The 14,624-nt window shown below is 48.7% G+C and overlaps 1 protein-coding gene across 22 annotated transcripts in view; it reads right to left on the bottom strand.

Moving 5' to 3' along the window:
• EPN2 (epsin 2) overlaps nt 1-14,480 on the bottom strand; it is a 79,192-nt gene extending 64,712 nt beyond the window's left edge. For 2 of the 22 annotated variants that reach the window (XR_011523218.1, XM_070561175.1), the window contains exon 1: nt 14,267-14,458. Coding sequence is in view for 1 of the 22 variants with exons in the window: in XM_070561175.1 (XP_070417276.1) it covers nt 14,267-14,396 (130 nt within the window). In the remaining 21 variants the exon portion in view is untranslated. Of the gene's footprint in view, nt 1-6,396; nt 6,519-14,266 lie in introns of those variants that run through there. The other 20 variants (XR_011523217.1, XM_070561172.1, XR_011523215.1 and 17 more) reach the window with 14 other exon arrangements.
• Between the last annotated feature and the right edge of the window lie 144 nt (nt 14,481-14,624).

Genomic DNA, 14,624 nt, shown 5'->3' on the forward strand with positions numbered 1-14,624 from the left:
CAAATTTTCTCGATGACCATTAAAGCAGGCATCCTATACATTCTCCATGAGAGCACAAAAAAAGAAAATCAGCCTGGAACTACTATATTGCAGGCACCCTATTTTGGTAGAGCTGACTTTAACACAGTCTTTGAAAATTCTTGATAATCAGATGGTGGAGAAGAAAAGAAAAAGTTAAGATTTTTGTTCAAAGTCAAAAGAACTAAATGCAAATAATCTGGATTTTTCTAGGGACAGAGGGAAGAAAGAATGATGTTTGGTTTTGTTTGTTTAAAGAAACATTTGTTTCTCTTTCTTCAAGTGTTCAAATCTACCTAACACCTTGCAGTCAGGTTACACAGTGATTTCCTGTGCTGCTTGCCCTCTTTTGCCAATAAAATACACTCTTTCAAGCTAAGAAAGAATGTGCTTTCGTTCATGATTTCTTGTTTCTCTTCCAAGCAGGGAAGAGTGCTTTTTTGTTAAAGTGTAGGAGGGATCAGATTAGTTGCAAAGACCATGTTTTACATTTTCTCTTCACATGCTGAGTTGTCTCCACAATCACATTCTACAGCAAATGGTATGAAGTATAAATTAGGTCCCAGGTATGCGACTTGGGTCCTGAACGGCCCAGAAGACCTTGTTGCAACGCTGTGTACCACTAGGCAGGCCCCAGATCCTCAGAGCAAAATTTTCAGGCACTCCTCCCCACCCTGGTCCAGGCTTTGGTTGTTCTGGCCAAGGAGGAGCCCCTCAGAGGTTTCCTACTGGTTCCACTGGCAGGAAAACAATTGGAAGAACCACATAATCCTCTTTACTCGGCTTCTCTGAGCTCACTACATGGTCCTTTGGGCCAGCTGTCCTCCCAGACTCCATCCCTTCTATCTATTTATCCCTGCCTTGTCACTAAAAAGATGTAAAATGGCCTACAGCAGTGGTTCTCAACCCTAGCCACACGTTCGAGTCTCTGGGGAGCTCTGGAAATTTACTTATGCTCAGACCCCATCCAAACAATTAAAACAGAAGGTGATGGGGACCCAGTGTTGGTACTTCAAAAAAGAATCTCCCCAGGTGATTCTGATTAAAGTACAGTTAAACAAGTTGAGAATCACTGGCTTAGAGAAATCCAGAGAACATAATGAAAAACAAGTGAATGAAGAAACCCAGGCAATAGGAAAACAGAAGGGGAAAAAAAAAAAGCTGGGCCAGAAAGCAAGGTCAGAACCCAAAGTGCAGCCCACACTAGAGATGGGACAAGTGACTGGCTCTGAGCTGAGCTTCCTAGTAGCCAAAGCAAAGAGGATTCACACTGTCTATAAAATAGAAATAAATGAGATTCACAGAAGACTCTCCTCGTCCGGGGACCTGAGATGAACACCTCTGTGGGGGATCAGAATTGGTCACCTCAAAATATATTTCTTTGCCTTGATTATTTTCAAGAACAAAAGACTCTGAAAGAGACTTTGACCTTCCCCCTAACTGCCCAAAAGAATTTAAGATAAAAGGCCTGTCCCCAGGACAGGCCATCACCATAGATAACTCTGAGTGTCAGTAGACTGGTAGACTGGGAGGGTCCTTGCTAAGCCCATTCTTATCAAAGTTCTGTTTACCAAACATTTGCTTTTCCATGTCCATGTAAATTGCCTCCCTCCCCTTTCAAGCCCCAGACACCTATCCCCAACACCCTCTTTTGTCTTTAGCTGAAGATGATATTTAAGGTGGCAGCTTGGCCATTCTGGCAGGTTACCCAATTTTCCTGGGTTTCTCCCATGCATACATGCTATAAAGCTTTGTCTGATTTTCTCCTGTTATTCTGTGTCATGTCAATTTAATTAGCAGGCCAGCCAGAAGGACCTAAAGTGGGTAGAGGAATTCTGTCCCCCCCCATACCTCCCTCACACCCTCCAGAAAAGGACACACAGCACGATGCAGAGGAGAGTATGCTCCTCAACACTGTGATCATAACCAACTAAGAAGCAACATAGGGCCACTTCTCACCCCATGGAGCAGACGTGGAGCAGGGCACCCACCAGTCAGCATCTGGCTACTCCAAGTTGCCCACTAACTCCTCACTGGAAATTAACTGTAACGGAAATCAGCGCTGCACGTAAAACACCTACCAAATCCACTTCATTTTCCACACCGACAGCAATGCAGCTAACCTGCCGTCCTGAACTCCTGCCTGCTGTTGTGAACGCATGAGGGCACAGACTCTCCGTATAGCAGTAAGGGGACTGACTCGGTATCCAGGAAAACAAGCTTTTCCGTCAACGGCTCTCATGAAAACACGGAGAATGCCAGGTCTGACCCCATAACTCAGGAGGGGGCAAAGCCCCAGAGACTGCTGAGAATTCCTTCGATGCCAGTGCTCAGAAAGGCCACTGTCCACCCTCAGACCCACAGCTGTGGTGTCTCAGGTCTAAGAAGAGCAGGGTTTGTCCCTCAGACGCCAGCTGTTAAGCAGGCCACACAGCCAGCGAAAACAAAAAACAGCCAGAAGAGTCTTCAGAGCCCCTCACGCACTGACATCATGTATTGTATACTTTTCTATTATGCATATCATACTTCAGTAATAAGTGCTTTTTAAATGTGTGTGTTGAAATCAAGGAATCGAGTAAATCACCATCCTGTCCCCTCATACACGATGACATTTTCTTTTTGATCCACGCAGTACAAATTAACTCAGGTGCCAATTAAAAAAAAAAAAGATTTTGTATGAAGATGGTCATTATTCCACAACTGAAAAAAATCAGCTTCAACCCCAGAGCATATGAAAATCAGAACAAGGATGCCTGGTGGTCAACCTTCACTTAAAAGTCAGTTTCCAAAGAGTCCACATCTGTTAGCCAGACATCCTGAAGTTCTTATCAGTGAAGTGAAGTCTGAGATTTGCTTTGAAATAATCCGGGGGAGGGGGGGCGGGGAGGAGCCTGGATTAAAATTGTTGAAGCTGAGTGATAGGGGTTCATGGAACTCTTCTACTCTTACGTGTTAGAAATCCTCCATAACTAAAGTTTTGCTTTGTTTTCAAGCAAATTTCCAAAGATTTTTAACAAGCTGGATAAAACTCTGCATAGATAAAAGAACTAGATGCCCTTAAGCTGTCAAATTCTGGTGGCTCAACCAAGCATCCTCCACCTGAGCCCCACAGCGCGGGGTCACCTGGAGCAGGCCAGTCTATTAGAGGCCACACAAAGAGCTCCATGGAAAATAACAAGGGCCCCAGTTTAGACTGCCAGGCAGTGGCCTACAGAAGCATCTAGCTTAGTTTCTCACACTGCAAACCAATACACTTGCTATCTGGGCCTCTGAAATACCTGCCCCAAATTCTGCACAGCTATCAGCTGGGGTCCAGGCAATGTTTGGAAATGAGGGAATCTTCCACCAAAATGCCTTTAACAGAGCTCCAGAACCTCTCACCACTGCAGACAGAGCTCACCTCCCAGCCAGGGTGTGAGGAAGCAGGATGCTGCCAGACCCTCTCTAGATGCAGTAGGAGGTTAATATTGCAATTGCCTCTTCACCTGTTTCTCCTCCTCCGGCTTCTAGAACTAGACTTGCAGGGGGAGGCAAGGTCATGTATCTCTATCTCATTCCCTGTTGTGTTTCCCGTGTCTGGGAAAGTGCATGGAACATAGTAGATGTTCAACTAAATGCTTGTTGTGTGATCCTGACTTTTGATGGATACTGCTCTAAAGGTACATTACAAAGACCTGCTTTTCACAAATACCAATGCAAGACATAAAATAGAAGGCGCCAGAATGTACTGGTGTTGGGTGCCAGAAAAGGAGGGGACAGGAGACAAGGAGTCATGGTACAAACAACATCACCTAAAATAGTATCAGAGATGCTCTGGAATGTAGAAGCCTGGGTTAAGGAGAGGGGGGCATGGAGACGAGGGGAGAGTGTGTGCCACGCAGAGCAGGGTGCAGGACAAGGCTCTGGGGGCAGGAAGTAGGTTGTAGGGGCAAAGAGGAAGGCACCAAACAGGGAGGTAGGCAAGTTCCACCACCCGGAACACAACGCTGCCATGACTGGACTATGTGTAAGGCCCTGGGTCCCTGGAGCAGCATTCAGGCACTGAAGAGAAATGACTGGGCACCATGGGAGGGGTGGGGGCTGTGAAGAACTGGCGCAGGCAACCCCATCCAGAGATGGCACTGACACTGGTGCTGACCCACTGTTGCCAGGCAACAGTGCGAGCCCCCCACTGCCAAGTGTTCTGATTTGTCAATGAAGCTGCAAGTCTGGATTGCTATGTAAGACCTCCTGATTTTCATGTTAGCAACTGTAGTAGACACAATAACGGCCTCCCAAATATGTCCACATCCTAATCCCAGTTATGTGGCAAAGGGGAATTATGGTGGCAGATGGGATTAAGGTTTCTAATCAGTTGACCTTAAAATAGGCAGAGGATCCTGGATTATCCAACGGGCTCAACATAATCACAAGGGTCCTTAAAAGTGGAAGTGGGAGACAGAAAAGTCAGTGTCAGAGTGATGTGTGAGAAGGACAGGACTGGCTATTGCTGGCTTTGAAGACAGAAGGGGCCACAAATCAAGGAACGTGGATGGCCTCGAGAAGCTGGAAAAGGCAAGGAAACAGATTCTTCCCCAGAGCTTCCATAAGGCGTAGCCCTGACTACACAATGCTTTCAGCCCACTAAGACCCATACTGGACTTCCAACCTATTGAACTGTGCTGTTTTAAGCCACTGTGTTTGTGGTAATTTGCTACAGCAGCCAGAGGAATCTAACACAGCAACTAATTTTAATTCTTAAAAAGAGGCACAGTACAGCCCCCCCAAAAATGCATATCTGAGCTGGACCCACGGACCACACTGAGGAGAGGTGGGGGCTGGGGCCATCTCCTGGGTACCCAGCCCAGAGCCTGGCACACAGCAGCTCTCTGACACACACCCCAAATTCACTGCTAGGTCCCTTACCTCGGCAACCTGGTCAGAAAGTCTCCGGGGATTTCTGGAAAACAGAGCTGCTTGACTGTAAGAGGTTCTATTCGCAAGGGACCTGTCAAGCACAGCATCAGCACGCTGCCTAGACATCACCCAGCGACCTGAGAAACTGGCTTGGAGTAGAGGATGGAAGGAGGAGGAGGAGAGAGGACGGGCAAGAAGCCTTTCCAACTCTACCTTCTCAGGTAAACAGAAAAAAGTGAGGGCTTTTCAGGTCCCTGGGGAAGCCTCCAGTCCCTCCCTCCCAGCCACCCACAGGGCACTCTCTTGCTCACAGTGGTTCCCCAGCACCTACAGCAATGAAATCACTTTCGGTTTTTTTAAACAGCAGAGGAACACTTCTCAAATGAGCTCTTTCCAGTTCCCCATCTTCAGATGAGAGCTGCTCTGATCAGAGGTAGGGTGGAGGACCCACGTCCCTGCCCACTCAGCACCAAAAAGACCGGACGAAAACCAGAGCCCGACTCAAATCACACTAAGCTCTCCGCCTGTCCTGCCCGGCCGGCCTGCAGTGGGCCTCTGGCACAGGTCCAACCCTTCCTCCTCCACACCCTTCTTGCTGAGCCCAAGCTTGACATTTCACCCTCAGGCCTTGGCACAGCGCTGTTCCCCTGGCCAGGATTGCTCTTGTCTCTGTCCCTGAGAACTCCCACTTTTCCCTCAAGATCCTACTTACATATCATTTCCTCTGAAGCCTTCTCTGACACCCAGGTTCACTCTCAGTGTCTGACACCACTTTCCAAACTTCCCTCTTCCGGGACTGACATTACTTGTCCCTCTGTCAGGAGCCACTCTCTGCAGACCATAAGCTACTGGAATGCAGCAACTTACATCTTACTATCTACGTATTCCCAGCCTATAGTTCATAATACACATGTGCTCAATAAACATTAAATAAAGACTGAATGATTGGATGATAAACTAATTTTTTTCTGGAAATACCATAAATTATGATATTGTGATATGCATTAAATGTACCAGCTAAAATCTTACTACTTTGACTAAAAGGTGAATCTACCTAAATTAGGAATCCTAAATCCAACTATCTTTAATATGACTACTTTAAAGAAATGCAGTTTTAAATTTTATAAGTAATGTCTGCTACAGTCATTACAATTAGGGGCGTAGGAAGGAACCTGGCTCACAGGCTTGAATGAACAGATAAGAACTCTCTGTGCCTGCTCCACAGACCTGTTTAAAAATCAGACTGAAGGAGGATTACCAAACAGGTGGGTCTCAATCTCTTCTCCTGCCCTCACCTTGTTTACTCTTTGCTAAACTAGCTCCCCTTTCCCAAGGTGGCTCAAGGACAAGCTTCCACAGCCCTGGTGGTCATCTCTGTCTGTCTCTCTATGGTAGGATTCCACCTTATGTGCCACCCCTCCCTCTTTTCTCAAACCCATCCACAGTCACTCTATGGTAGCTCAGGGTCCCAGCACACCATACCTCATTACTGCAAAGGCTTCTTGCTTTCTCTACCTCCAATTGTTTCCCAGCTTCTACACCCTGCCACTCCTACAGGCTCCCCTGAGCACACAGTTCAGTTTCTCAGCCCACACAAACTATTATAATCATCTAGGGTACTTCTAAAAAACTACTGACTCCCCCTCCATGGTCTAGGGTGGGGCCCCATCACAGGAATTTTTAAGCAGCTTTCCAGGCCACGTGATTTGCAGGTGCAGCCAAGGATAAGAACTGCAGGCTCGCAGGGTCACATCCACACTTCCCAGCTGGCACTGAGGCCCCTGCCTCTCCCCAAACAGAACCAAACTCTGGCCTCCCTTCACTCTGATATATACCCTTGTGCTGTCTCTGGAACTGTGACCTATCCAGTCTCGTGAAGGCAGCCTGGCCAGGTCCTTGCCCAAGGGAATTATGCCACTTTGCAGGTCTCTACCAGAAGGCCCCTCCCCCAACACGTGAGCTCCCTACTGCCAACACCACCAAATCCCAAGGCCACTGCCTCATCAGAGCCAGTGGCCATCCAGCCACCTCGGTCCTTATTGCTCTTGGCAAGCATCCACTGGGCAGAGCTGCTTCTGGAGCCTGTGCCATGCACAAACCCCACACCCCCCAAACACATGCAGGCACCTGCCCAAGCCCACCCCAGGCTTTGCCTCCTGCTGTTCCCTCCATTTGAAATGCCTTCCTACCTGCCTTCCACTCCCAGACACTGTTCCCTGTCCTTCGAGGTCCAGCTCAAATCCTACCTTCTCCCCGACTCTTCTAGACTTTTCTCCATTCTTGATCTGACAAAGAATCAAAATCACAGCTCAACAAACCGCCAGCTTCTGTCTCACAAATATTAACTTTGTCTTCTCAATTAGACTAAGTTCTTGGTGGCAAGAAACATGGCATTTCACTTACACCCATCACATCACTTTAAGTCGAGAGACACGTGTTGCATATTTTCCAGGCTGAGACTGATCTCAAATATTCTGCCCTATTGTCAAGAAGTTGTCCTTGATTTGATGCCCATACCTCTATACAACCAGACTGCCTCTCATAAAGTGGGATAAAAATTATTTCTCTGGGGGCCGGCCCAGTGGCACAGTGGTTAAGTTCGCACGTTCCACTTCTCGGCGGCCCGGGGTTCGCTGGTTCGGATCCCAGGTGCGGACATGGCACCGCTTGGCACGCCATGCTGCGGCAGGCGTCCCACATATAAAGTAGAGGAAGATGGGCACGGATGTTAGCTCAGGGCCAGGCTTCCTCAGCAAAAAGAGGAGGACTGGCAGTAGTTAGCTGAGGGCTAATCTTCCTCAAAAAAAAAAAAAAAATTATTTCTCTGATCATCTGTTTCCCAAATTTCTGGATCCAAGGTATACTCATTGTACCCAGGACAGCTCTGGGTATTAAACAGCCACTCACAGAGGACCTGATTTCAAGTAAAAATGTGACTTTTTAGTCTGTCAGTATTCCTTTATTGCTATGACTTTTTTTTGTGGGGGGCGCAGAGAAGGGGACAGACTTTGAGTACCAACTTTTAGCTGTCACGATTTATTCAACAAATTGGAGTCCAAACCTCCAGGGCCTCCCAAGAGCGCAGGGCAGGTACTGACACATAGCTGTTTACCATCCCTTGGCTTGGGAGCTGCAGGCAATTTTCAAACCCTGGGAAAACGATCACACCCTAGCCTCCTGGTACATTGTGAGACCAGAAAAATGACCCATTTGCTAGAAGTCATGTATTAATTGCCTAGTGAGGAAGGAGATACCTTATATTTTTATTTATATGTAACTTTTTAAGACTATCAAGTTCTTCTGCATGAATTTGATCATGTTTTAACAACAGCATCACCAAAGGATTTTTTAGTCCTTAATTCCCACGTGTCATGTTTACAGAATCAAGATGCAGAGCTTCAGGATTACAGAATAAAAAGAAATTCACTCCCTCAAAGAGCAACTTGGGCAATTATTTTAACACAGCTTTGCAAACACAAAAACTCCTACCAGCCCACACAGACCTCCTCCCAGTCAACCCAGCTGGGGTCCCCTCAGGTCCCTGTAGTACACATTCAGGCAACTCTGGGTGTTAGAATTTACCTCTGTAGCCCTGGACAAGGCGGTGAGGTGCTGCCCTGGAAACAGCTCATGAGGCTTCAAAAACAGACAGGTGTGGGACTGAATTCTGGTCCTGCCAGCCACTGGGTGGATGCACGTGAACAAGCTTGACCCCTCTGAGCCTCAGCTTGCTCATCTGCGAAACACCTACTTCCCAGGGCTATTGTGAGTGAGGGTAGAGTGGGACTAGGGGAGCACGTGGCCCAGCTGCAGAGTGAGGTAGTAGAAATAATGTGGTTCTGAATCTGACACAGTTGGCAACAAATACCAGCTGGGGCACTTACTGGTTGTGTAGCCTGGGGCAGGTGGCTGAACCCCTTTGAGACTTAGTTTTTGCATATGCAAAAAAGAGAAATGGTGACAGGCCTTGCAGGATCATGATGAAAATTAAATTAAATATTGTGCATAAAAGGAGGAGTATAGAGCTTGGCACACGGGAGACATTCAAAAACCATCAGGTCTCAAACACACACGCACATGTTTTTTGATAGACATGCTGATAATTACTATTGAAGAAAAATAATTTTTTTTCCCCAAACTCTAAACACCAAAGACTATTAAATCAATCCGAACTGTTGGAGGGGGTAAGAGTGACTTCCATTAACACCACCGGCCATCCCTAATGGCCCCGTGGGAGTCTGCTCGGTGCCCAACATCACTCCCCTTGCCCTTTCCCAGCTGCATTTCTAAAAAGCCTTGACAGCGAACATCTTGCTTGATGTGTGAGAATGATGAACCAGCTTTTCAAACAGAATCCTAGATTTACTGTCTCTTGGAAGGACAAGGAGGTCTTAAATTCCCTTCATTAAGGAAAACAACCTTACTAACCCAGAGAGTGATAATACCTGTGACCACATAAAAGAACAAAGTCAAAACGTCTCTTTGAAAAATGAAACTCCCTTCCCAAGTGTCACGCCATCATCTCCTGAGCAACATTCAGAGCATCTCAGAGGCAAAAAGGAACTGCTGTTCTTGAGTTTCCCCTGCACAGCCAGCCAGTGCCGACACCTTACACACCTTCTCACCCAGTCCTCTGGGCCAGGGCTCCCAAAGCTGCTCCCCAGACCAGCAGCATCAGTAGCACCTGGAAACTAGTTGAAAATGCACATTTTCAGGCCTCACTCCAGACCTCATGAATCAGACACTCTGGGGGTGGAGCCCGGCAATGTGTCTACCAGGCCCTCCAAGAAACACCGCTAGTCTATTCTGCAAAGTGGTTATTATTAGCCCCACTTTAGAGATGAGGAAACCAAAGCCCAAAGCCACCGAGCCAGGAGGCTAATTTATACCCACATCTGATTCCAAAGCTTTTTGTCACATGACCTTTGTAGCCAAATTGTCTGTATCATTTGGTGTCCTTACCTACTGAACCACCAGGCTGTGACGATGACATTACCTTAAGAGGGGTGGGAGTGACAGGAACGATGAGGCCTGCACTCAGAAGTGATTAATTATAGATGCTTTTAAATCTACATCATGCATCAGCCCTAAATGGTCAGCCACCCCGCAGGATGAGCCTGCTTTGCCCTGCTCCGTTTATCAGCCGGGCTGCCAGGAAGAGAACATGGGGAGTCCCTTCATCTGCAGCCCTCTGTGCACCCAGTTCCCAGCACTGCTTCAAATAGAAAGAGAGTTAAGTTACCTGTTCTGTCTCTAGGGGGCTTGAAAGTGCAGCACACTCAGCCTAGATCAGGAGCAACAGGAAAGCTCTCCTGTGCCCAGGCACAAAGCAGGCTCCAGGACCTGGGGGTGCTGGGAATGAGTCACCAGAAAGAATCCAAAGCATGTGCAGGGAGCATTGTAACAATGTTGCAGATCTGGTTCAAAGGAGGCGGGCTTTCTTCTTTTTTTATTTTATCAAACCCTAAATCTAGCCTCTATCAGTTCAAGCGGTCCATTAAACTCGACATCCAAACCACAGGGCTTTCACAGATCCTAAGCTTAGAAAAAAGACAGAAATCTCCTCATTCACAAGTCCCAACCTTCTAAATGAACTTGGTGATTTTCAGATCACAAGTTTATCCTATAATTTAAATGAGTACCCATTCCACTGTGGAGCTTTCTATAGGAGTTGGTGGAGTAAGAGGGACGCAGGTTCAGGAAGCACAGGACCTAGGTTTGACTCCTGTCTGTGCCAGTTCCTCCAAGGTTACTCAACGTCTCTGGGCCTCAGTTTTTCCACTCATAGATAGGTGGTAATCCCTATGTCATATGTCGATGTGAACACAAAATGAAAATATCTTAAAAAAAAAAAAAGTCTGCAGAAACAGCTCTGCATTTCAAGACATCAAAAATTTAATGCCTGACTGGAAAATAGGTATGGTCAAACAAGTCCCTAGATACGTGTTACAGAAGACATTCCCTGAAGCTTGTGGACGCTTACTTCACTGTATTTGTTTTTCTAAGATTCTATTTTTAGACACCTTGAACAAGCTAACTAAGACTGCAGAAAATTCCATTGAGGAACTTATCAGAAGGCTTGTCAATTTCCAAAAACTCAACAGATGGACATAGACATTCATTTCATAATGCATCTGACAAAAACAAAACGTGCTCTCCCCCACCCTCCACAGTCTGAATTACATCATCCCATGATATTCAGTCCACTGTCAACATGCAGAAGGGCTGTAAGCAAGTCTCTTCACCCCTGTGAGACTAAGTTTCTCCAATGAGATAACAGGTATAACCATATTTTGGGATCCAACAGACCCGTTCAAATCCCAACCCCACTACTTACTGGCTATGTGACCTTGAGCACGTGACTTAAGCCCCTGGGTCTCAGTTTCCCCAGCTGTAGAAGGGGGATAATACCCATGTGACTTACATATAACTGCTGGACCAACAGCAGTCATCTTTGCAAGAGTAAAACAGAACAGCGGAGCCTGTAGTAAGGGATCGATAAAAGTTTGTCCCCAAGGCTACTTATTTACACCTCAGACCTTTACTGAGCACCTACCACACGCCAGAGACTTGAGCTGGAGAAGTAAAGAAAGACAGGATGATCATTGGCTTCAAAGATGTCACAGTGTCACAAGAGCCCCAGACACACAGACAACATAATAAATGCTCCAACAGACTGTTTGGGGTGGTGAGGCTTGGAGAGCAGAGGGGCGCAAACAACTGGTGGAGTTGGCTGGCAAAGGCTTGACAGAGGAGGTCTGTTTAAATCGAACACATGAGTTGAAAGTTGAGCAGACAACCGAGGGAGTAGGACTAGATAATTCCTTATATCCTCCCTAACCTCAAATTCCCCAAATCCAAGCCCTTTAATTTCTCCAAGGCTCAGGGTCACCAGGTACTCATGCCATAAAATGACAGCAACAATAGTCATTCACACCCCACAAATACGACAGGAAGATTCTGGGGAACAGTGAGAACAATTGCCAAAAAGCTTTGAAAACTTTAATGCGCTTCCCAAGAGTATGACGACAATCACATGCAAGAAAATCTCTTAGCACTTTAGTCCACAAAGAAATGAAAGGTGCCACTCCTCCTAACGAAATCTTAAAAAAAAAAAAAAAGCCCATTCATTAAGTTCAGAAAAAGCCAAGCCGTTAGAACAAATGAGAGGCCAAAAAACTGTCAACCACTTTTGCAGGACTCCTATCACAACCCCAACTCTTAGGAAATCCACACCTTACTACAGAAGATAGCTACGTTAAGGGACAACTGCATTTCTACAGAGGATTTCTACCAAGGATGAGTCATTTTTCAAGACTGCATATACCATGCTAGGCATCATCACTTGACAGTTTTACATTTCTTCACACCTCACACATGTACTTGGTGCAACCCAGCTTGCTGGGGACAAGTTCTCCACAGAGCTCCCCATCTGCAAGCCCTGAGTCCAGGGAGGGAAAAGGCCTGTGTCAACCAGGAGAGATGAGTACATCCCATAGGACAATCCAAACCTGCTCCCGGTCTAGGGGCTTGTGGGATGCAGCCCTGAACCATGCCCTATAGTAATCTGCACTTTACCAAACTCTTTAACAGCCAGGATCTCATCCAATACTTACAAAAGAATAGCCCAGTGAGACTGGTAAGGATGACTAACCCGATATTAAAATTAAAGAAACAAATAAGCTTTAAGAATGTAAGAACAAAAATACAGATAAATAAAAGATGAGAAGATCTTAGTGGCTTTTCCAACACAATGACTTGTCCCAAACATAATCACTGGAGCAAATACCATTCAGAAACAAACTGTAGTCCCTTTTGATGTCCATTTAAATACAGATGAAAACTTAATTATCAGTGCAAATTCAATCACTGCTGTGCAGGATTCAGTATATGATTTTGTCAGCACCTATCATCCGCAGTCTAGAGCTACAGGATGCACAAGTTTTCTGCCAAATCTTCATTATCTTACGTAATTGGGCGGGGTGGGGGGGTGGATAATTAAAATTCACCTTTTTCAATTAATTTACCCTTCTGTTTCAATCCCTTCTTTCACGGGACATTTTCTGGAGGTGGAAAAGAACTCATACTTCTCATCTTTTCCTGCTCATTTGCTTGAGTGAATGTTAAAAATAAACGAGGAAGAGAGTAAACCTGAATATCTCTCTCAAAAAAATTCTAAAACGCTGTGGAGAAAGCCCCGAAGACCACGCTTCCAGTTCTGGCACTGACACGGTATCGCTGTGTGTGACCTAGGGCAAATCACTGCATCTCTGGGCCTCAGTTTCCCCCATCTGAACCCTAATGATGGTTGAGGTCCATCCTCTCTTCAAGCACAGACTTGAAATGCGTCCCTAGGGCAGCAAAATAGTGAAGGGACCCCAGACGGAGCCCCTGGGCGGAGGAATGGGTTTTCACAGGCCTCGGCTGGGGTTTCTGAGGAGAGCAAGCTGCCCTCCCCACTCCCCCGCAAAGTCACTGGGCCAACTCCAGGTCGCAAACAAAAACCTGTTGGCACCGACTCCTCTAGGAAGGGCCAGCCTCTCCCAACGCGCCGCGCTCCTGGGGAGCCGCCCCAAGGAGAGCGAGCGGAAGGGGCTCCCGGAGAGGCCGGCCCCCACGCACCCATTCACCCACCCGATTAGCCCAGCGGGACCGCCGGGCGGGGTCTCTGCCATCCCACGCGGAACAAAAGGCAGCTGGAGCCTGGCTCTGCCGCCCCCGTCCCCGCTGTGCAGTGGGGGTAGGGGTGGGGGTGGGGAGGGAGAACCTGGTCCCCGGGGAGGGGAAGGTGGCCCCGCTCCAGCCCAGAGGAGACGGGGGACGGGCAGGCACCCCGGACAGAGGGCCCCCTCCTTCGATTTCTGGAGGGAACGGGGGCTGGGCTCTGCACAGGGGCGGGAGAGAAGCCAGTCTGGGCTCTGGAGGAAAGGGGCGCCTGGCCCGCGGAGGGGAGGAAAGTGCTTCGGGGAGGAGGGGCGGGGTTGCTCCAAGCTGAAAGGTGGAGGGCGAGGGCCTGGAGGGGGCTCCTGGATCTGGGGTGGGAGTAAGGGGAGCCCCAGACTCCGAGGATGCAAAAGGAAGAGCGCCCTGATAGGGAAACGGGGCTCCTTGCAGCGGAAAGAGAGATCCAGATGGGGAGGGGGCTATGCTCCAGCCCGCGGAGCGGGGCTTGGTCGGAAAGGAGGGGTCCCGCCTGACGTGGAGACCCCGCTGGGGCAGCAGGGGAGCACGCTCTCAGGGGCTGGCTGGGGGGCGCGGGCCTGCGCTCTGGGGGCGTCCGCCCCCTGGGGAGGGGAGGGTCCGCGCCCTGGGGCCCTGCTCCGGCCCCCGAGCCCCGCGGGCCCTGGCTCACCTCCGCTCCTCCGGGCCGGCGCGGGTGCGCGGCTGCGGCCGCCAGTAGCGCTGGGGAGGCGGGAGCGACCGGAGACCGCGGAGCCGCCGCCGCGTCTAGCTCCGTTTGACACCCACACACCAGCCAACATGGCGGCCGGGAGGGGGCGCGCCGGCTGCGTGCGCGCGCCCGCAGGCCCCGCCCCAGACCACAGGCCCCGCCCCCGTCCGCGCAGGCCCCGCCCCGCGACCCCGCACTCCCGCGACCCCACGTGGGCCTGTCCCGCCCCCCCACGGCGCTCCTCTGCGTACGCCCGCATTCCCCAAACAGCCCCCTACTGCCTACTCACGTGTCCAGACGACCCCCCAACCGCCGCTGG

Source organism: Equus przewalskii, chromosome 10 (genome assembly GCF_037783145.1).
Source record: "Equus przewalskii isolate Varuska chromosome 10, EquPr2, whole genome shotgun sequence".
Classification (NCBI taxonomy): domain Eukaryota; kingdom Metazoa; phylum Chordata; class Mammalia; order Perissodactyla; family Equidae; genus Equus; species Equus przewalskii.